This window comes from Hemibagrus wyckioides, linkage group LG08 (genome assembly GCF_019097595.1).
Source record: "Hemibagrus wyckioides isolate EC202008001 linkage group LG08, SWU_Hwy_1.0, whole genome shotgun sequence".
Taxonomy (NCBI): Eukaryota; Metazoa; Chordata; class Actinopteri; order Siluriformes; family Bagridae; genus Hemibagrus; species Hemibagrus wyckioides.
This window is the reverse complement of record NC_080717.1, coordinates 20432950-20458015: the sequence shown is the minus strand read 5'-3', so window position 1 is coordinate 20458015 and position 25066 is coordinate 20432950. Positions and strand designations below refer to the sequence as shown.

At 36.7% G+C, this 25066-nt stretch overlaps 1 protein-coding gene across 1 annotated transcript; it reads right to left on the bottom strand.

Moving 5' to 3' along the window:
* Window positions 1–163: 163 nt before the first annotated feature.
* Window positions 164–24847, bottom strand: cplx2b (complexin 2b). The gene is made up of 4 exons (XM_058397829.1): window positions 24706–24847; window positions 10439–10595; window positions 6208–6383; window positions 164–5069 (listed from the first exon to the last, which is right to left on the bottom strand). The coding sequence occupies exons 2-4, from the start codon at window positions 10467–10469 to the stop codon at window positions 4872–4874; spliced, it is 405 nt and encodes a 134-aa protein (XP_058253812.1). The 5' UTR covers window positions 10470–10595; window positions 24706–24847; the 3' UTR covers window positions 164–4871.
* Between the last annotated feature and the right edge of the window lie 219 nt (window positions 24848–25066).

Below are 25066 nucleotides of genomic sequence, written 5' to 3'. Positions count from 1 at the left end.
CAACATCATCATCATCATCTTACAAACTGCAGCTACTGGCTTCTGTTCTAAAAACTGAAATGTTGTATTATAATCAACTTTAGAACGAAAGAATACAGAGACAAAAACGTATAAAGTATTCACCGACTGTTTTTAACAAATGTTCGACACAGAAGTTGTTTTTAAAAATCGATTTTATTTGTGTATGATCTTTCCAAAAAGGCTAAGTTCAAATTTTGTTAATGAGAAATTTACAGTGAATTGGTTTGACAGACTTTTACCGTGACATGCAAATAAATCAAATAAATATTCCATCTGAGCTCACACTATACATATGTATGCCAGTGCGCACACACACACACACACACCCTGCATTAAACATGTTTCCAATCTTTAATTTGTAAATCAATACCTTTCAACTTTATCATTATCTTGCACGATAAAAAATAAATAAAAATATACAGTAGCACACACCAGGAGGTGATTCGATTCAGCATCAAAAGAAGGAAAGAAAGTGACATCGTTTAAGTTATCAGTCTTTTTGGCAGATCTTTTTGTTTGTTTACTATCTTATGAGGAACACTCCTTCACGATGCCGTCTTAACGGCTCCTTATTGTCGCTGTTGCTTGTAATAATTGTAATGCTTTTGTGTACAGCAGTTGCTGTCAGTATCCCCACACTGTGAAGGTGGCAGTGTTAATGCGGATTTAAAAGAAAAAATAAAAAAGTTTGTACATGCAACAAAGAATTTTCGTCCAACAAGAAAAACGCATTACATTTAAAAAAATAAATAAAATAAAAGCAAAACATTTTAACACTAAAAATATTTTTATTGGACATGATAAAGTTGAAAGCTGAACTATATTATATAGAATAATTGATTAACCCCAGTAGTAATACCCCTTAAGTGCAAGACTAAATCATCAAGCAGTAAACATTAATACATGTAGTCTATTCACACGTCACATGTTCAGTTACATTTTGTATAATTGCTTTTTCCAGAAAGAACATTCCAAGCTTTAAATACACTCTATGTGAAAAATGTTGCACTCTTTATAAGAAATACAGTATGTAGCAACAGAGTTTGAGAAATAATCTTACTCCCCTGATTGAAGTTTTTTTAGGTCCCTGGCAACAGAAACTGATGAAACTATTCAACGTCTGAATTCATACTTACTCGTTAACTGAGAAATACCATCGGAAACCGTTAGGAACGGAAAAATGGGTGTAAAAAGTTTATGTTTTTATAGCGCTGCGAATTTAAGCATGTATGATACAACAGCAAAAAGACCTGTTATAGCTAGAAGAGAAATCACACTTCATCGTTTATTGTTTTTCTGAGCTTCTAGCTTCTACCTGAAACAAAGTCATTCAAATAACATTCATCTACTTGTATTTCATACAGAAGAAAATGTATTAAAAGGGTGAGAAGTCAGGAAACTGACACGCACGCTTCAACGATCCTGTAAATGCAGCCTAATTTTCCTCTTTATAAATGAATTTGTCGCAACAAAAAATATGAAAGAGTGTGGGATTGATAGCCCTTAGCACAGGTAGTTTCAATGCAGTTTGCCTTGGACAGAGACGAGAGTCAACAAGCATCATTTCCACATATCACATTTAGTGAGCAAGCTCAAATGATAAGCGAAAGCACACGTGGGTCTACCTCGGATATGACATAATGAGGCAAAAGAAAGACAAAGAAAAATGCTCTCACTACCAGTAATAAAGCACGGTGTATGTGCCGAACTTTTTAACAGAGGAAGATAACTAAAAGGGATATCTAAAATGCAGAAACACGGTTTGCATATCCAGCCCTTTTACCCAGTTGATTTGAATGTGATGTCTTCTACAGAAAAAAATGCTGTGTAGATGTGTAGGGTCTTTAGAATAATTTATATATGTTTATATAAAACAAAAAACAACATTTTAAAAGTAATTCCGTATGTAGTATGTAATATCATACACTCCTAGAAAAAAAAAAAAAAGAGTACTAGACCGTACACTGAGGTAATACACTCCAAGGAACACTTTTTTGTACTATTAGTGCCTATCTTTTACCTAAAAACCTGTATACAATGTACCTTCAAAAGCTTTTCTATAAAAACAAAACAAAAAAAACAAATTAGGATCTCTTCATGTAACTTAAATTATTATACTATAAGGTACAATATAGCCACATTTCCAGGTGAAAGGTGCATATTAAAGGTACAGAAGATGATACTACCCCCAGCGAAAGCTAAAGGTACAGTTCTACAGGTACAGTACTATTTCTCAAAAGGTACAGTATTAAGTTTTTCTAAGAGTGTAGAGTTGAAAAACAAAACAAAACAAAAAGTATGTTTGACCCTGAAGGACAATCACCGTAAATCTCAAACCTCAAAATACGATTCGTCTCTGTTCTAAAAGAAGAACTAGATTACTCTGCAATCGAACCAGCAGCTTCTGTTGCAGGGACGTTTATACATAAACAGCACTGAACCTAGTGTTTTGGTATCAGACAGCATGCAAGTCAGACATTGTGCTGTCTCGGAGACAATGAGACTTGTGCACATTCAGTTAGGAGACACCCACAGCATTAACAGTACATATAAACTAACGACAATGTCGTACGTTACAGACGGGCACGGACACATATACACATTCACGTCGAGAACTCGTAGTACACACGGTAGACATTAACAATGGCTTTTTAGTTATGTTTTTAGGAATCGTTGCATATATATACCTAGGTATATATACACGCAGTTTCACATACATGATGTCAGAGGTTACACATAAGATAGGCGGACGCACAAAGCATCCACAAACTTCTACATTTTTACAGGAACTGAATGCATGACTGAAAATTGTTTACCTACATATTGTTTTTCATTAATTATTGCAGTCTACACAATATGGCTTTAACTAGTGAAAAAACGTTCAGCACTAGAAAAAAAGTTCACCCTATCTTCCTATCTATTCAAAATAGAAAACTCACCTGTTGGATCTGACCTAAAACTGCTGTCAATGTTTACTTCTAATATGTTCTGAAGCACATCTGTCAATTAATGAGTGGCTCACGGAGTTTTGTAAAATCGGGTTTAAAGACTCTGAGTAAATCTACAGCTTCTAACTATACCTACAGTCCTTGCCTGACTAACAATAGTTAAAGGTTTTAGTATGTTATCCTTTATGCATTGACCTGGCCAGGCTTTGACCTGACGTCTATTTTTTTCTTTTCTTTTCAGTATTAGATGAGTACACGTGTATATATACAACCCTTCCAAATCTCTCCCTATAAAAGTCTGTATTTTGTACGCAATGTGAAAAAAATCCAAATGTTTTCTTTATGTTCAAATCATCCCAGGTAACCCTATAGGTTTTGTTTTTTTGCCACCTTCTTAATGGAATTATATTTTAATGTTAAAAATCACACAGTGGTTAAAAGGTTTAAAAAATGTTCTCATTAGCTAGATTGGTTTTAGCTGTGAGATAACGTGAGCTATAGATACATAGATAGTTAGCTATCTATCTACGGATATAGAAATCAAGATTACGTAGCATAAGATCTTGGCAGTATAGTTGTCAGGGAGCTAGAGTGTCAAATTATATCGTATTTCCATTGACTTTATTTCATTGATTTTGGAGGCCAGAACTGAAAACTAGATCTGACTAGACTGACAGAAATTTTAGATTCTTTCTTTGGTCTATTGTTTCTGAATGCAAGAAAACAAGTCATTCTGTCCGAATTTTTGCTGGATTTAATGGATGCACATTAACTTGCAGGCTTATTTCATAATTAAAGTTTGATATGGATGCCTTTTTGCTGCACTACAGCGGTTGTATCTGATTGTCCTTAGGGGCAAAATTGAAACCTCCAAATAAATCAATTGCTCATTTGTTTTCCCGGAAAATCTAGCTCCCATCAGTGCAGTACTTTTTCCAGGCTGGATTACAAATACAAGTATAATATGTTTATGCGTCATCATTTTATGCAACAAGTTTTCATTAATAGAAAAAGTTTGGTCACTGAAGTAATCGGTTGGTTAAAATGTGGCAGTGTTTTTTTTGTTTTTTTTTACCCAGTGCAAACCTAAACATGCTTTCCTTTCCTAAACTCATGCTGGCAGGACTAATGTGCATATTACGTCTCTTTCAAACATTAAATAATCAGCGTTACTTCTCTCACAGAATAAAATACAACTATTTAAAAACAAAAGGAAGGAGAGTATCCAAGAAATGACAACTAGATAGTGAGCATTCAGGTTGTCTAGAATGGCACACAATCATGTTCGCTCTTAGGTCTAAGCAGGGCAACACCAAACCTAAATAATTGCCCACATGTAACATGTTGTCCATAATCATTCAAGATCTGTCATTTAAGTAAGAGAAAACTTTTACCAAAATAATAATAATAATAATAATAATAATAATAATAATAATAATAATAATAATAATAATAAATCAACCAAAGTGTGTAGAAAGTTGTCGGAAGGCATCATGCTTAAATTGCTGTTATTTAAATTGCCCTCTTAGCTTCTTAACTTCTTAGCCAGAGTTCTCTAGTGTCAACTGCATGGAATGTATTCCTGTTGTGTCCTTTATAATGAACCCAATGGCCCACAATTTGCAGAGTATGAGGCCATGGTTGTGCATATAAGTTAACCAATAGAAAAATCGTTAACATATAAACCATTTGAACCTGAATGGCAGTGACAAGACCAACTTGTAAGGGGAATGGATTGTTTTTTTATCAGTAGAAATAACAACTAAGACTTTGTTGAGGCAGTGAAAAGCCTTCCACAGTTTGGCAAGATTCCCACTATCCCCAGTCTCAAACTACATATCTTCCTCACAAAAGTAAACCTCCCAGCAGTCCCCCCACCCCCTAAATACAGTCTCATGTCCATTACTTTTTAAACATGTCCTGAAGAGGTCCAGGCAAGAATTTCAGGACAGTATCTAAAATGCTCTCCTCGTCTTCATCGTCGTCGTCCCCGCACCCTGCAGGAATCGCCTTTTTCGGGCGAGTTAGTGAGCCTTCGCAGGCTTGCTCCATGGCTGCTTTCTCCTCAGCCTCCTTCTCCTCTTTCTTCTTCAGTCCATACTATATAATCATAAAGGATTCAGACCACAAACAAAATTATTTGTATTCAAGGAGTAGTACATACCATCGCTTGCACATATGCATTTTGAATGTCTTTTTAAAGTATATGAGAGTATTGTGCTTTTCTCTAAATGTTTTCAACAGCATATTTTTTTTTACGATTGAAATATTCCTGAAAAACAATTCACAATGTTTAAAAAACAAACAAACAAACATGCAATTGAATAGAAATAAATAGAATAACAGGTGCTTTCCCACTGTTCCTAGTCACAGTCATTCTCAAAATGGCAGCATGCCACAGCGGAGGCCGTGAGGAAGCCCCTTAACCCTCCACTGCTCAATTATATGTGTGGACTTTGTTCTGCCTCGCTCATAAGCTGCTTTGGCTAATAAGGTCTACTGTGTACCAATTGCCAGGAACTGTGCCTCCTCTCAAGAGGCTGATACCCGACGAATTCTAATCGAAATGACTAATTCTACATTAAACATGCACCCTGTTCAGTCAGATCCTAATCTTTTAGAAATGTGACTTAATTTACTTCTGATTTATAAAAGAGATAATACAAATAGAAGCTTAAGAACTGCTGCAGTAATCATAAAGACTATGATTATCATGAACATCGTTGCACTGATTTGACTTCAAGTCATCTAAAAGACACTATCAGGTCACCTAGAAGAAAATGGATTCCCTTTTTAGTCCATTCCTCATGTCTTTTTTTTTTTTTCAGGAAGTTTTTCCTTGCTGCCGTTTCCCCAGCTTGCACATTAGGGATCTCAATATAAATCTACATCCAGATTTCTATAAAGCTTCTCACAGGGTTGTGACAGGGTTTATAGTTAAAAGTGCTATGCAAATAAATTTTTTTTTGCATGTCGGCATTGAAGATACTGTTGAATTCCTTCAAGGGCATGCATATGTGGCACTGAAGAGCTGTAGACATCGATAATGGGTTAAAAACGTCAATATAAATACAGCTGCAGAAATTCAGATAGAGATATAGAGATTACATTTTTTTAATTAACTAAGAAAACACTGACCTCATACTGTAACATAACAGTGTTAAAATGAAATGTGTAATAAAAGTAATCAGTGTTGGATCAGTTTCCACAGGTATATGGAAAAAAACAGGAAGCTCACCTTATCTCTGATGCTCTGTCTGACCTTTTCTCTCTCTGCCTCCATGCGAGCGTGCTTAGCCTTCCTCTCCTCCTCTTGTTGCCGCAGTGCCTCCTGCCTCTCCTCCTCTTTCTTCTGGGCATCTGGGTCTTTTTCTTCTTCTCCACCTAACATTTTCCCCATGTCTTTGGTGGCCCCTGTAGACAGCAGCCAGTTTCTGTGTTATTAGTGGGTTTTTTTTTTAACTTATTTTTTGTTATGAAGGGCATGAAGCCTTTATTATCGCCACACATACATTACAGCACAGTAGAATTCTTTTCTTCACATATCCCAGCTGAGGAAGTTGGGGTCAGAGCACAGGGGCAGCTATGATACAGCGTCCCCGGAGCAGAGAGGGTTAACGGCCTTGCTCAATTGCCCAACAGTGGAGCTTGGTGGTGTTGGGGCTTGAACCCCGATCCTCCGATCAACAACCCACAACAACTTAACCGCTTGAGCCACCAGTGCCCCATGCATGGTAGATCAGTGAAGTGTTACTCCACCTATGTAGATCGTTATTGTTAACACGTCATATTATTCAGTTATTAATATAAACACATGTGATTCAGTAACTAGTATCAATTATTCAGTGACTCCGGGAAAACCTACAGCAATGACGTCACAATAACAAGGACTGTAAGTCAGGTGTTAGGGGTTTGAAATATCGTGTACTAACTGTATATAAACTGTATATGTAGACATAGATGCTCTAAACCCAGCTGGCAGTGTAATGTTCTCTTGATTATTATTTTTGACATTTTTAATTAACAAGGCAAGTAAACAAATACACAAATAAACAACCTATAAATAGTCACGTAACACAGCAAGAGAAATTCTCAGCATAACCAAACGAGGCTATAACTGTAAGCTTCAAGATACTTATTAAAGGTTTGCTCACACTGTTTTAAGTGTCCTCTGCTTGCCTGCGAAAAGACTGTTTCACTGCGCATGATGCTGTGGTGTTCTCAGTGTGACACGCTATCTAAATGGATGTTCCTGAGCCAAAATAAAGAAGCCAAACAGGGCCACTGGAGAGATACATGCTTCTCCTCCCTCATAGCCATCTGTTTCACTTGTCTAAGTCTGCATTTGAGAGATAGCCCTTTTAAAGCCAGCCACTGTGTATTTCCTCTCTCTCTCTCTCTCTCTCTCTCTCTCTCTCTCTCTCTCTCTCTCTCAAAGATATTGGTCAGAACTATGCTTCAGTAACTCATCTATTCATTAAGCCTCACCTCACTGAATTCTCTGCTGTTTGGAAAAAGCTTCAGAAAAATGTTTTCATGACCGACAATAAACTTAGATTGACATTAAATAATTTATTTCCTGTTATTGCGATAAAATGCTTTAAAATACACGAACATAACCTCAACACCGCGATCATGCATATTAGCCTGCTGATACTTTCTACTCTAAAACTTTAACTTCACCCCAATATAGTTGACAAGTGCTCCATGATCTAATACCGCACACAACAAAAGTGCAACATACTGTAATACTTTTTACATGACACTTGACCTTTGTTTTCATTTTTAATGTGGATAACGATCCTGTCTGTCACCGTGTTAGTGATTTATCTGACAAACATCAGAACAGCCATTAAGAACATTTGAGTGATGTTAATTGTGTTAGTAGATGTATTATTCAACTTTAATACGCTACGTCACATATATTAGATTAACATTTTCCCCAGTTTCATGGATATGATTGAGGGAAAGCATTTACAGTTACGAGATAAAGGACAAATCTATTCTGTATAAACCTACATGAGTCAATGCTCTATATAAAGCACAGAAGGAACCTGAATGTCTGTTTTGTGTGAATCCATGTGAACCTAATCAGCAAATGTAGAGTGTGACAATCTAATTAGGTACTTCTTGTGGTCATTGACTTCGTCTGTTAAACCAATGCATAGCTCATATTTCCATAAGCGACTGGAGTGGCTAAGATTTTGAAATCTGAACACTCGCTCCTATGCTATGTGCAAAAACCCATTTCAAATCAATTCTAAATGATAATGCACAGTCCTTTCCTGCCATTAATTATGTCCACAGGCTTCCCAGGGTATTCACTGGCAAAAGGACTACCAGTGGAGGATTTAATTGGCAAACGTGTGTGTGATTAGGACACCTTGGGCTGACAGATTAGCGTTCAGCCACGGTCTAGCTGCATGTACAGTCTCTAGAGTGTAGACAGTAAAAGGTCGCTCTTAATTTCAGGACCGGACTGCCAACTCCCACTCCCCACCACCTACACACACACACCCACACACACACACACACACCCACAGCTTCCTAAAAGATAATTGACTTGCCACCCCAGTGGTCACCTTTTGGCTAACTGAATTTGAATGCATGAGCGTTTTGACATTCCTCATGTTCTCAAGGTCATTGCTGTTTTATTCATGGCTAAATGGTGCAACAGAATGAAATACACAGGTCTGGCTTCTAAAGGTCTGCAGAGAAGCTTTACTATTGAATTGGATTTTTTTTTAAATTTCTGCAGCAATGGTTCAATAACAGCCATCCATTTTAGCTAAAAGCTAACACATTTTCATATTATTCCTATAGGAAATTTCTTCTAACAAACAAATACAACAGCTCTCCCAGTAAGCCTACAGGAAATATGTAGGCCATTTAATGTAGCCCTGCCACCCAGAGTGCTGTTACCATTCGAAAAGACAAGACTTCCTTTCTATTAGATTCTGCATGGCTTTACATCAAAGCACTGAATGAATAAAAGACTACGCATGAAGGATGGAGGATGGAGGATGGAGGATGGGTGGGCAACCAATTCTGATGATTTATCACACAGCGTTGGTGGGAAAATCATATATCAAAGAAAAGCTCTTGTTCTTGATAATATGAAAATAATCAACTGAACATATTAATTAGGTTATTTTTTTGCGAACAAGAAACAGACCACTTACAACCACCACATGTGCCCATGTGTCTATAAAAAATCCTAGTATTCTGAAATATTAAAGAGTTGCATTCCTTGCAAGGGATCCACTGAAGCACATATTTTATCTGTTATTGTCTTTGGGATTCTTTTTATCTGTCACTGAACTGAGTGTTCAAATGACATCAGTTTATTTCTGAATATCCTTGAGGTTTTACATACTCTCATCAGACCCTTCTGAGTAAGAACCTGAAATGTTATATGCTCCTGAATAATTTGTACAGGATGTGGAAGTTTGATGAGTAGAAGTGTTCTGAATAATAGATGACCTTCATGGATAAATCATGTCCTCCTACTATTACTACAGAACTGCACACAGATTTTATTGGTGTAACCAAATGGCAGAAGTTGGGAGATGTGTCTGGAATTAATCACATTCTGTGATAAATACTTTATATGGATGTCTATCTATCTATCTATCTATCTATCTATCTATCTATCTATCTATCTATCTATCTATCTATCTATCTATCTATCTATCTATCTACATAAATAATCAATTTCCACTGTAAAACATCAATTCTTAGGCATTTTTCTCTTCATCGCTCACTACCAGACAGAGCAAATCCCTACATCTGGGATGAAAGTGTACATTTTATCACAATTGTGGTCCAATCCCAACAATAAAAGCAACAGCTTTGACCTGAATCTAATTGCAATGAGCTGAAAGGCACAGTCCAGCAACAGTCACACTGCAGTTATTCAGTACAAATTTAAGGGAACAATTGCTATTTGTGATGCTAAAACACTGGCAGAAAAAAACATTCAAGGCAGTAATCCAACCTTAGTGCTTTTGCCTCTGAGACACAATACATAAAAGGTCATCGTCCGATCACAATGGCTCTGAAGTGCCTGACACATCTGGACCCATCTGAGGCAATTGAGAAATACATTATCTATAGTCATTTAGCTGATGAAACCGATGCAAGGAATTGATTTGAGGAGTTGACCTTTAAACAAAACCGGTCTTCTTAAATTAGAAAATCTATATCTCATACCAACAAATGCTTGAAATCACAACCTGTTTAGACCATAGCCTTGTGTTGAATGAGAAGCAATAAACTGTCATTTTACTGACACTTATGAGCTTACTCTTAAGCATAATCTGAAAATAGCTTGTTGCCTGAATGTAAACACATAAACATCTAACTATCTCATTGTGTGATTGTAAAAAAAAAAAACAGCTAACAATGCTACATTTTACTCCAGAATCTCCAAGATAGTGACCATATTAGTGGTTAAAAATGTTATTTACCTCCCAGTGCTTGCTTCATTACAAAATCCATGATGCACTTTGATTTCAGGTCTTGACAAAGCTACAGAGAATGACGCATGTAATCTATCTGCAGTCCCAGTCGCGTTAGGCCGCTACAGCATGTGTTCTCTTGTGCTTGATGATGGTGCGTTCACGTCTGTTGGGAAAAGAATACATGAGACAATGCCGGTAAATGGTCTATATTTATAAAAGACCTTCGCAAAAAAAATAGAACATTCTATTCACAATGCATACAATGTATTAATCAATATTACAGTTAAGAATGTAGATTAACAAATAAATTATGCACATATATTAAGATACGATAGAATGATTGTGTGTAGTGCTGCCTCCATGTCTGCCTATAACAACAGAAATCTGACCCATGCAGTGAAAATGATCCCTTTCACAACTGACTCAAGCTCCAGGTCAGGGTTAAGTAACAGAATTGATCATTAAAACCTACACTTTGCAAATTCATTTATATAAAAACTATATAAAACTGAGAACTGAAAAAATAAGTCCAATTTTTAAGGGTGTAAGGATCATTTGTCCGCGTTTCTATTCACTTGTTTATGAATTGGCCTTGTGTAAAGAAAAACCTAACACTGTATATCACACATTTATATCAGAGGTTGAAACAGCTGTAACGTAAAGCAAGATTTTGTCTAAAATGCGCCACAAGGAGTTGCCCTTTGGGTAAATTAAGCATGGCATTTTGTTAGATCATGTTAATGAACCGAAATGCAAACAGATGGCTGATGTATAACATGTTAGTGGGAATCAAATCCATTAGAGGGTTTTTTTTTTTTTGTGGTATGCTTAGCACAGCATTCTAAATTGGTTTATGAAACAAACCAACAAATGGTCTGTATTAATCATGTCCTTGTGCCATGGTTTCCCTAGCAGCACAAGATTTTTGGGGGGAAAAGAAAAGAAAAATGGATTATCTCTTTTCTTCTCTCTCCAAAATAAAATGGCAGAAATTTTATATGGATGATATATATTTATTTTTTAAATGGTTTGAACCTAATAAACATGAACACACAGGAACTGTACATTTGTACAACCGGCCATCGTAATATGGATCACGGACCGATGTAATACAAACTGAATCAGTCTACCTCACGTGAATATGTAAATAAATTCCGCACAGCATTTCCTAAGCAATGGGCTGGTATTCGTTGTATGATAGGTTTCTAGTATATGAGGTTGCCCATAGTATAGCTGCAACAACAATTTTGAGTATTTTTAAAGTATTTAAGACCACATAATTATATTGAAATAGTTATAAGATATTAGATACAAGCTTAGAAGCCGCTTTTCCAACACAGCTATGATATGTTGAATAAAACGCTTTTGAACTGTAACTATCAGGGCTGTCAGAATCCATTCCTATTAGGCCACAGCACCGTACAGATTGGAACATTACTTGATTTTACACAAATCATGAGCTGAATCAAAGATTTAGTTGGTTGAACTTGGGAAAGGTTGTGCTGTGGTCCTCTACAGCTTGATCCTGACACCACCTGACTTATATTAATAGAGCGAAACAGGAGCCAAACAGTAGTCTTATAGAGAGTGTATAGCACGCCTGGAAATACATCATAAATCTAATAATGTTTCCAGCCCTGAGCACTTTCACTATAGCAGTACAATATATATGTCATCCATCTTGCCAGACTAACAGGTAATTGAAAAGAGATTTATTCGATTGGATCGCATGAAATCGCTGACCAGAAACATGTTAATACCTGTGGAATAATATGATAAAGCCATAACATCTATATTCACCCAAAAAATAAGTGTTTTATACCATTAAGACTTAAGAACTTTCTTTTTTTTTCCATTTTCTTTTTGTAGACATTAATGAAGCCTGAATGATTACTCAACCAGTAATAGACTATTAACAGACAACAGTCATTTCTTGTGGCGAATTCTGTAATTATAAATGCATTTAAAACATATGTTCTATTATACTATGCATAATTACACACACTGTATATATATATAGTTGCATTCTCTGGGCCCAAAGTAATTAAAATTCACTCATGATGTTAACTAGAGCATATAAATAATTAAGTAATAATAAAGTACAGAGTAAGGCAGAGGAAAGGCATAATAATCATATAGAGCAGCAAACCTTATAATGGCTTGGCTAGGTCTATATAAGACTGTATGCATTTTTACGTGCTGCAAGATTACATACCTCTTCTTCAGCATCTACTGATTTGACACACCAGATTAATAAGCAAATCCCTCACACAGACAAGAATATTGCTTAAACACAGTTTAGCAATTCTAGATGTGATCTCTTATATTATATATAAAGAAGGAAAAAAAAAATAAAGTATAAGAAATATTCGTTTACACAGACCTTCATATACTCATTTACACCTGAGGAAATTAGTGTGGCCAATCTCTCAAAAGCCTGCTGTCCAAAAGCAAGCTAGTAGGTGTCTTAGATTGCATTTGGACAGCATGCTTTTAAAAGAAAACCTGGAGGAATGTCACATGGACATGGGGAAACCTTTGAATCTGCACAGACCTGAACTCAGGGTCAAACTGAAGACCCTGGATGTACAAATATAGCAGAGTGAGATTTCTTTCTGTAAATATCTCAGCTTGTTAAGATGTTGGGGTCAGGCATGATACCATGCCCCTGGAGTAGAGAACATTGCTCTTTGTGGCAGGTTGGCAGTGCTGGGATTTGAGCTCATGACCTTCTGATGAAGTAGCTTAAAGCATAATCACTGAGCATGAACTACTATGCTACCACTGACAAAAATGATCGAGGAATGATTGTAATAAACTGCACGATATGCATCTATTTATGACTATGTGTTGCATGTGCCTCTGGGTGTTAGTGTAAAAGGCTGGTTTATTATTTCAAGTGCAGAATTTGTTAAGGGCAGATATATAGAGTATCTATACATGCACACTCGCTGGCTAGATGCCATAATCCTGTTGCAACCTAGCGTTTCCAGCAAAAACTTAATGACCTTGGCGAGTGGGACCAGGCGATAGGAAAATCAATGAATCAGGTTGCCTTAGAGCTGTCAGAGATACACATGAACAGAAAACTGCTGTTTGGCTAGGCTATTGCTTATATAGTAAGAATCTATGAAGGAATATGCTCGAGGAAGAAAACAGCAAAGGAAACAAAACCATGAGAAAGAATCTAGTTCTCCAGTCATTCTGGCATTTTATAATGAAAAATAGAACATATAACATAAATAGAACATACCTTCATTTATAATATGTTCTTCATTTATTCCTGCTTATTCATAGACTGTAATCATTTATTCCTGAAGTTGGATGGTAATAAATTGTAGCAGCAGGCTGTGCTAGAGGGAAGGTGGCCTGGTTTCATACATTTTTTACTACAGTATCATACACCAATCCCATCTTATTAGAGGTCTGTAACAAATTAGTGGAACTCAACTCATTTTTACCCCTTAGCCTAAGAATAGATTCTAAAAAAAGCCATCTCATTTTTCCATTGCTTGAAGGACAAAGTCATTACAATAGAGATATCTCACAGTGTAAATGAGCCTTTGTCATAGAAGGGCACTGGGGGATTCTTTTCTTTAGAAATTCGTTATGAAATGGATTTGAGGATCTACACTGCAGTCGCAATATAAATGCCAGATTTGTGAGATTATCCATCCATCCATCTATCTATCCGTCCATCACAAGGAACCTGAAGCCAATCCCAAAGGACAATGGACATAAGCAAAGGAAGTGGCTCTCAGGAACAGGGTTCCAACCCTTTGTAATGAATATTTTGAGACTATCTGATTAAAAAAAAACCCCAACATTTTTTCCATTTTTTTAATTCTAGCATTTTTAATTGCATCAGTGCAGATATACTTAATGAGAAGCAGTTCTATTCCGGAGTAGCAATTATCATCCATTTGGACATCTATTTTCCCATTATATTCCACATCTATTTACTTGTAAATCAGTGAATGTTGCAAATGTTTACAAGCATGAAGATCTACTTAAAAAAAACAACAGCAACAACACCTACATAAACAGATGACATTTACAAAGAGTTCTTTTAAATGCGCAGTAATAAAAATGTCCTTTCACTTAATGAATATAACACATCTGACAAATTATTTGTACCGTACTGGAAATGTCACATAATGTCGAAGACAACGTCGACAACATTTTCCTCACTTTTTGAGCCCTTTAATATTCCACATGTGGGTGAGATTCCATATGTAGGGGAGAACAGTTTTAACTTCAAATTTGATCAAACCTTACAATCGCTACAATATTTTACGTTTAAATAATGAACACATGCTGTCTAACCACACAAAGAGGTTGCTTTCTACTTCTATTGGATTGTTTTCAATGTACAGAGGACTACAGGGTTTGTTACAATTATTCCCAAACCTTCTGTTGTAATTCTGCGTTGGGGGATGTGGTAGCTTAGTGGTTAATGTGTTTGACTACTGATCCGAAGGTTGTGAGTCTGAATCCCAGATCCACCAAGCTGCCACTGCTGAACCTCTGAACAAGGCCCTTAACCCTCAGTTGTATAAAAAACTGAGCTAAACTGTAAGTCGCTCTGGATAAGGGCATCTGCCAAATGTCGGAAATGTAATTCACTGCACCCCAATCAGCCACTACACAGTCTTCCCTGCTGGAATTAGGCAAAAACCTATATCTTAACAATTATTAACAAACTGAAAACACACAACTAACTTATATAAACCGCCAATTTTAATGTAATAATGTGGCAAAGCAGATGCGATCGAATGCACAAGGTTTTTTTTAGGCATAAGTGTTGGTGTCAAAATGGTTGACTTGAGTACTTCAGAAACTGTTGATTTACAGAAACTGTGTGCTCTGTGAATATCTATCTATCTATCTATCTATCTATATATATATATATATATATATATATATATATATATATATATATCTATATCTATATATGTATATATATATACACTATATTGCCAAAAGTATTCGCTCACCCATCCAAATAATCAGAATCAGGTGTTCCAATCACTTCCATGGTCACAGGTGTATAAAATCAAGCACCTAGGCATGCAGACTGTTTTTACAAACATTTGTGAAAGAATGGGTCGCTCTCAGGAGATCAGTGAATTCCAGTGTGGAACTGTGATAGGATGCCACCTGTGCAACAAATCCAGTCGTGAAATTTCCTCGCTCCTAAATATTCCACAGTCAACTGTCAGCTGTATTATAAGAACGTGGAAGTGTTTGGGAACGACAGCAACTCAGCCACGAAGTGGTAGGCCATGTAAACTGACGGAGCGGGGTCAGCGGATGCTGAGGCGCATAGTGTGAAGAGGTCACCAACTTTCTGTAGAGTCAATCGCTACAGACCTCCAAACTTCATGTGGCCTTCAGATTAGCTCAAGAACAGTGCGCAGAGAGCTTCATGGAATGGGTTTCCATGGCCGAGCAGCCGCATCCAAGCCATACATCACCAAGTGCAATGCAAAGCGTCGGATGCAGTGGTGTAAAGCACGCCACCACTGGACTCTAGAGCAGTGGAGACGCGTTCTCTGGAGTGACGAATCGCGCTTCTCAATCTGATGGACGAGTCTGGGTTTGGCGGTTGCCAGGAGAACGGTACTTGTCTGACTGCATTGTGCCAAGTGTAAAGTTTGGTGGAGGGGGGATTATGGTGTGGGGTTGTTTTTCAGGAGCTGGGCTTGGCCCCTTAGTTCCAGTGAAAGGAACTCTGAATGCTTCAGCATACCAAGACATTTTGGACAATTCCATGCTCCCAACTTTGTGGGAACAGTTTGGAGCTGGCCCCTTCTTCTTCCAACATGACTGTGGACCAGTGCACAAAGCAAGGTCCATAAAGACATGGATGACTGAGTCTGGTGTGGATGAACTTGACTGGCCTGCACAGAGTCCTGACCTCAACCCGATAGAACACCTTTGGGATGAATTAGAGCGGAGACTGAGAGCCAGGCCTTCTCGTCCAACATCAGTGTGTGACCTCACAAATGCGCTTCTGGAAGAATGGTCAAAAATTCCCATAAACACACTCCTAAACCTTGTGGACAGCCTTCCCAGAAGAGTTGAAGCTGTTATAGCTGCAAAGGGTGGACTGACGTCATATTGAACCCTATGGATTAGGAATGGGATGTCACTTAAGTTCATATGCGAGTCAAGGCAGGTGAGCGAATACTTTTGGCAATATAGTGTATATATATATATATATATAAAAATTTACAAATAATCAATTACATTTTTAGTCCATTCTTGGTTAATCTTGTCTTCCACCAGTTAAAAGCAACCCTATATTGTGAGTAATGACTGCTCTAATCTAATTCAAACTTTAACATCTCCTGATTTTCCAATTATTGTTCAAATTCCTCATTATGTGATTAGAATTATTGTGATCCCTTTTGGAAGAGAATGTCTGTATCAAAATAACACAAATCTGTACTGAAACTGTCCATTTTGAGCTGACATCAGACATGTTGTTAGACATCAGAAATGTAGTATATACAGTCTTTAATCACTATTATTTTGCATGGTAAAGGTGTACAAAGGTCTTTATTAGTATAGTTTAATGTTAACACCCACTGGTTTGAGCTGCACATGAAAAGAATCAGAGTCGTTCACCATGAACACACAGGGGTCATATGGCAGCATACTGGAAGTCAGGGTATGGAGGATAATTAAATTCAACTGCATGTTTCCCAGCCTGGTATCCAAAATGATTCTGACAGCAAAGCACCATAGATGGTAAGATTAAATATAGGGCATAGAGCCAAGAGAAGATGCTGTGCAGATCCATCACTCCAGAAGACATTAAGCCTTTAATTTCTTTACTGTATTTCAAACATGGTTGAAGATCTGCTCATTATATGAGTTAATGCTAATGAAAGTATATCATATTAATGTATGAAAATAAAAATAAATGTTCTATGAAAAAGTATAAACATGCTGTATATACCTGACTTGATTCTGTTTCTGTAAAACTAAAAGAAGAATTTAAAATGGCAATAAATTGGTAAGTGACTGACGGTTTGTCTTTGGCTTTTGGGAAATTAAAGTCTTAGTAAGTCTCTTGAGGAAGTCTTTGTTCTTATCAAAACCATTACATATCTGTGTGTGGTTTAAATTTATGGGATTCTTCACCCATTCCTGCTGTGTCATTAATTAACTTTGGCCTCTGCTTCATGCATGCATGACTGAACAATAATTTGTGGTTTTAATGATGAGTGACGGTGTTATAAGTGCTGCTGAGATGGTGGGTATGGAGTTTGCCAGGGAAATTTCTTTGTATGTCACACATGGTACTATTAGATACCAGGCGCCCCCAATCTTTTTTGACCAGTGACTTCAACACCACCCCAATAATTCCTCTATGATAATTAGGTAAAATATAAAACATGTGCTGTTTAGAAAGTAGAGCATGAATTTTGTATAGCGTGTCTTGCTCTGAAACATAACTGTGCTGCACAAAAACACACTTATTTTTTATTTATACGTTTTTTATTACATTTTCTGTAATTTGGTATATGTATAACGTGCCATTATAAATAATGGAAGATAAAAACCTCCAAGATTGAGGACGTATATTGTATATGTTCTGTATTATATTGGAAACTATACTGTTTAGGTTCTATTTATATAGAGATTCTATATTTTTGAAACTTTCCAGTAGTAAATATAATTTTTTTAAAAAGCTAATACACAATAGGTATAAAAAGGATTTGGATGTCTACCCAAAGTTTACATTTAAATAACCTCTTAGGTCCCACCTGAGCATTTCACACAAATTGGCAGGGGCAAATGAAGTGGTGTTTAAGAATCAGGTGAGAAGTGTTGTTACCAGGGCAACATCTTTCCATGTAAAACACAGGGTGCCATGAGGAGATGATGAGGCCTAGTGGAGCACAGGAGACTACAGGACGTCAACTCTTCATTACCCATCACCCTTTCCACACACTGTACGCTTCACCACACAGCAAGTTGTACCTGGGACTTACAGAATAAAGCTTGCATTGGCTGGAAGAAATTTCAGCTAATTTTTGCCAGGGTTTTGCATCATCTGTCTCAGGTACCTGTACTTGCCCATCAAGAGTTTCAATAAGTCTGACCAATTGGAAATGTCTACTAGTCATAAGTGATCAAGATTTTTTTTTTTTTTACTATTTATGAAGGCTAAGCCTGCAGATAAGTAAGGAAACATCTACAATTTATGTCAATCACTTTCTACTACACACATATGCGCATCTTCTCCGAATATGATCTGCAAAAAGTTTTGTTTATAACAAATATCACAATGAAAATTATTCTATTGAAAATATACATCAATAGAAGCTCTTTTAAAATTGTGGATTAAATATTTAAATGTTGTTAAAATGTTACTAATTTGCATATGGCAAAATTTATATTATCAACTATCCATCCATCCATTTTCTATACCCGCTTTATTCCTAATTAGGGTCACAGGGATCTGCTGGAGCACACATCCCAGCACACATTGGGCAAAAGGCAGGGGTACACCCTAGACATGTCACCAGTCCATCACAGGGCCACATATAGACAGACAACCACACACACTTACTCCTATGGGCAATTTAGAATTAACATTATTTAGAGTACCCGGAGTAAACCCACGAGAAGAACATGCAAACTCCACACAGAAACCTGGGATTCGAACCCAGGACCTTCTTTCTGTGAGGCAATAGTGCTAACCTGTACATATATATATATATATATATATATATATATATATATATATATACAGAGAGAGAGAGACATATAAATTGTAAAACTGCACGGTCTGTGAAATATAATTCTGACCGTACCTGAAGCCGAGCTACATCACTCATAACTGTTCTCAGAGTTTAATCTTTAGTTTCTTTTGTTTGTATTATATATTCTAACAAATTTTGTTGGTTCTATTTTTTTTTACTATAAACTATTAGCCTAATTTAAACCACCATGAGCCTCAGCAGGCTGTTACTAAGGATGCTGTAAATGCAATGTACAGTACATGTTTTACTTCTCGTGTATGCTTCATATCTGACCACTAGCTCATACCTGCATGGAAATAAAAATCCCTCCCAATTTTGTGTTTATTTTTTGTTGTGGATGATCCACTCCTCTGAATAATGTATTCACAATTGGATCCCTGGAACATAATTTTAACATGAAATTATTTTACACTATTCACTTATGTGTAACAAATATAATGATAGGCTATGACTCCTGTCTGCCATTGTGGAGTCAGACCTCTTTTGTGACTAAAGATGTGGTTTGATGATGTTTAAATTAATAAAAGCTGACATGTGACCTGACCCTTTCTTAAGCTGCAAAGACCGGGAATTACGCACAGCATTACAGAAGTACCTTATTATACTGCTTAGTATTATTTTGTTCCCTGGATTTTTGGTCGTTTTTTTAACTTTATCTAAATCGCACACACTCTAGTGGTAATATATAAATGTTCAAATATTAAACATATTAATAGTTCTATCACACTTTTCTATTTTTTTCTCTCTCTGTATTATACCTCAGTCATGATGCACTTGGGCCAACTTAATATTTATATAACAGCAGCAAATAAATATTTATTGCAAGAGCAGGTGGGGTTAGTTGCTTTAAAGGAAGGTTTCTGCACGCACTTCTTTCCCTAACCACCTGCTAAGTAGGTGTCAAAGTATATCAGTGTGTGCTAATAGCATGGGAGGTCACAGAAGATTCTTTCTCATATGGGGGCCAATTAGCCTCTGTCACAACACCGTATCCATGTCTGCCACACATCTGCTGACATCAATAGTTACGGCAGAATTCATACGTAGAAGCACAGAGTTAATGCGAACGCTAATTATGTGGAGGGAAATTACTTATAGGTTATAAAGGTAGGTCTCTGTGTCCCTTTTAAATTTTTATTATTACTCATTACCTCTTTCAAATGTTACTTGTAGCTTGTAGTACATGTAAATAAGTCTCAAAATCCTTAAAAAGATTACAAAACGCATAAGATTTTAGTCTTATAGAGACCTAGGGGTCAAAGAGAAGATGGCGTTACTATATACTACTAAATTTTCAATCTTTGATTAAATTGTGATTTGTAAATTTGAATTAAGGTGTGAATGTCATTTATTAGACATTTATTAGAGGTGCATTTATTAGCACCAAAATGTGTAAATGCACAGCCTAATTTTTCTGGGATTTTTGGAAATCTAAAAGCTAATAGATTTTGTTTAACTTTTCATTAAACAAAAAAACACCATCACTGTTAATATCCAAGCAGAGGATAACTGCTAGTCAAACTTAAATACATGCTAATTAGAGAAAAAAAAAACAAGCCTACACATCTGCTAACCTAATTATATAAAATTATCACTTTATGATGGTAATGATCATTTATTCATCATTTATCTACTGATGTTTTATTAGTCGCATATTTTGCTTACCACTAAATCTTGTCATGTTTTTTTTTTTTTTTGCACACTTCATTTACGAATAATTTGCAAAGTGTGCTACTTTGACTCTCAGGCCTGTGGAAAGGCTAATTACTCTCTGCTGTTTTTGTCATTATCTCAGTATAAACAGCAGGTAGTTAACACAGACCTTATAAAGTAAACAATTCAAAAAACCCCAGCTTGCAACATCTGTCTTGTAAGACTTTCACATAAAAGCGAGATTCAATTTTCATACACCACATGTAGTTTTTAAGATTCGCAAACAATATTAGCAGTTATACTCCTGTGGAACATATATCAGTCCATCTGTAGCACAGGAACAGGCCTGCTGTGCTTTATGAAGTATGGTAGAGCTTTTTATTTATTAAAATGCTTTAAAATGAGTGTGTTTTTTTCTAGATAGAAATGTAATAACATAATACAACATAATTATATTATATTATATTATATTATATTATATTATATTATATTATATTATATTATATTATATTATATTATATTATATTATATTATATTATATTATATTATACACACACAATATATCATACAAAATAAACTGTATTAAAAGTTCTATCAGTACAAATATCAAATATAATGGATTATTCATTTAGAAAAAACTTCATAAATGAAATGAAATGAAAAAAACCAAAAGAAAACCCCCGATGTTTGAGTAGCTCAGGCATCTGTTGTGAGTTGGAGGAGTGCTCAGTCTCTGTGTTTCTGGCCAGGAGTGTGCCATTTAGAAGCAGGAAGAATGTGGGCAAGAAAGATAAGCTCTTATTTAAAATGCTTGCTGTGAGCAGGCATCCAAAAGAGAATCATCTCCAACTCTTTAGCTTAATTAAAGGTCTTTTCTGTTCACTGCCAACTTTCCAAATGTCTAAATGCCAGCGGCAACAGTTTTATTAAACACTTATGTTCTGTTTTGGGGTCAGAATTATTAATTTGATGTTCCTACTGAATGCGAAACCTTATACGGCTCGAATCATATCCTCTAAACATTTCTAAATGCTTAAATCATATTTGTATTACAAACATTTTGCTCAGGTGATTTTGATCTTCGAGTTACAAGGGAAATTTAAGGGGGAAAAAAAAAAAGAACAACGCATGTGAATGTAAAATAAAATGACGATGTTGATGTGCTTGTTCCATTCTCTATGTCTATCATTTACACTCCCACCTGTGCACACACACCTGCCATCATGAGGATCTCTAAGCACTGGATGAGCTTTTGTGTGTATTTCAAATATAATATCGTTTAGACTGTCAATAACCGAGAAGAAGATAAGATGTATTTTTACGTGCATTTCTAATCTCTGTAGTAGGGATGCGTCCAATATCACGCTCATTTATTCACAGTCAGAAAAACACGCTGATACTGTGTAAGTTCTCACGCTAGCGGATAGACGACACAAAATGACATATTTCATGATTAATGATGGCAATCACAAATCACGGTGATACAAAATGACTGAAAACAGGGCTCTGCTACATATACTACAGTATCTTCCTACAACACAAGTAAGCTAATAAAACATCTTAAACGTAAAACGCAGTACACGTCAGCCCATCAGCAACTAATCTAGCAAATTAATGTTTTAAATTCAAGTACAATAGGCTTAGAAATGGACATCTGTATGTGTGCCACTATGTAACGCCTCAAAACAAACCTGAAAAACTTAAACAGAGCTAAATAAAACACACCCTGAATGATTAATAGTAACAGGTTGCTCATTTCTGTATTAATATTGTCCAGTAACAAAAAACACGGACTCATAGCTAGGGACACAGCAAAGTGTTTTATGTTTTCTACTGAGCTTTACTTTTTTGCCCTATGGCTGTTTCATGTTTAACGTTTTCCTATGGGATAAATGCCATTATAACCTAGCAAGATGAATGTGAATCACGGAAAGCTCAGACTGCATCCTGCATGGGCTATTTCTTTGGTGCAGATATGAATTATTTAGCACATCATTTTTCTCCCTGCTGCTGGGACTTTACTGATGAATTTTTGGGGGAAAAAAAACAAGAAAAAGCTTTAGAACATGCCATTCTTCACCTGTCACATACAACATAGTGCTATGTAGCTCACACCTTTCTTTACTTTGGTTAGATGTATAGTCATAACTGATATGGAACAGGTGTGTGTTGTATGTTTTAAAAGCCAAAAGTTTCCAGTGAGGCGATCAGGATTATTTAAAGATTATTTACTCCAAACTCGAGCGTCACAGGATCATTTAGTTATTTTGCCGCTCAGTGTCACATGACTGAAATCTCCACTTTGTGTAATGTTTAGTAGTTTGGTAGCATGTCAGAGCAGGAAAAATCACCAAACTGTCCTGGATTTCGACCTTCCAGTAATGGATAAATTGTTTTTATTCATTTTTCATTTTTATAGTCAGTGGGTTCAGTCACGAGGCTGCTTGTTACTCCATAGCCTATAGAGGTAGACTTAGAGGTAAAAAACTGTATGTTGGTTTTTCATTTTTAGTGTTATCCTTCTTTTTACCTATATGTGTCTCAAATGTTTTTTTCCATTTGAGACAAGTCCACATTATTTATCTATTTCTGGTATGTACACGACTTTACTTATATCATTTCCCTGTGTTTTTATCTGCATTCCCTGCCAGCTTATTATATTATTAAATAATTATATCATTTTTAATTGTATAATTATTATGTGCCCTTTTATACTTTGATTAATGTAATATTTTTAACCTTCATACACTGAACAGCAGACATGAGAGCAGCACAGGATGCATTAATCACAGCTTTAGTGTCTGACAGTGTTACAGTGATGACAGCATCCTTGCGTTGGGAAAGCACATGAAGAATGTTCAGAGGCTATGCATTATTCTACTTTTGCCTCAGGGTGCAATGGTGTAAAACAGCAATGTGCATTGAAGGCATCTGGTGTGCAGAGTTCCACTGACAGCTAGTGTCTCTGCAGCACAGAGAAGCATCACCATGCCTTGTGTTTTTCTGTCTCGGAAAGATTCATGTTGTGTTAATCGTCGATCTGCACATCAGTACTAATTTACTCATTTTTGCACATCTTTGTCCCAAGCTAAGTGAAAGACTTTTGACTGCAGTTTACACACCATCACATCTTAATCATGCTTAATCATATCGAACTGGAAAAGAGACATCATGCATAGAATAAGACTTATTACTTACAGAGCGCGTTTACACACCATCACGCGTTTACACACACACACACACCAAACAAACACAGCCGATCGTGATCGTGAGGCATCAGGGAAGATCAATTCAGCATCAAATCAATTATTTAAGCTGTATATATGCATGTGAAAACCTGCTATAAACAAAACCATATGTTCAGGCCCATGCATGTTACTGGTGGAAGTACAGTATAACGGAAAGGAACCAAATGAGAAGAAGCAATGTGTGATCACGGGGTTAGGACACCAGCGTTACACCGGCACAACGAAACCAACACAGCAGCAGCAGCAACATCCTCCGCCGCCTCCTCCATCTCTCTCTCTCTGTACCTGCGCATCCTTCCATCCTCCTTCCGCAGGCACAAATGCACGCGCTCGTGCACCTGGAAACTGATAGTGTACTCGTGGTATGTGTGTGGCTTATGTTTTATTATTATTATTATTTTTTTTTAAATGTATGTATTTATTTATTTTTGCTCCTCACCCCCGTGCAACATGAAGCTTAAAGCGGCGCATCCCGTCTTACTCCGCGCGCCCTGCCCCTCACACGTCGCGCGCTCGACGATACTCGAGCTTAATAATGCTTATGATGATGAGCTACAAAACCAAGCATGCAATGACTATAAGGCATACAGACCTGCGCCGACAGGAGGAAGACAGAGGGCTGCAGCCTCCGGGTTAGTCCGCCTTATCTGTTTGAAGAGGACAGCGTCTGCTAGCCTGCGCTGTTCCGAGACTCCCTCCTACCCTCCGTCCCTCCCTTCTTCCGCAGAGCTGCACTCCTCCCTCCTTCACTCTGTACCTCCCTCCATAGTGCACCCCCTCCTCTCTCTCCTCTCTCTGTCCCCTCAATAGTCTTCAGAAACCTGCTATAAATAACAGTCCTACGCGTCTTTTCCTTCACATTTTTGTACAAAACATGCAGTAATACTTCCTACGACAGCATCAACAACAATAAGATACCAATATGCTATCCTAGTGGACACCTACACTGTTGC

Excerpts from the sequence above, each read along its gene's own strand:
- cplx2b (XM_058397829.1), bottom strand. The coding sequence starts at position 10,469 with ATGGATTTTGTAATGAAGCAAGCACTGGGAG. Across the intron at positions 6,384-10,438 it reads AATGAAGCAAGCACTGGGAG|GGGCCACCAAAGACATGGGG; the intron begins GTAAATAACATT and ends TGCTGTCTACAG. Across the intron at positions 5,070-6,207 it reads GACAGAGCATCAGAGATAAG|TATGGACTGAAGAAGAAAGA; the intron begins GTGAGCTTCCTG and ends ATGATTATATAG.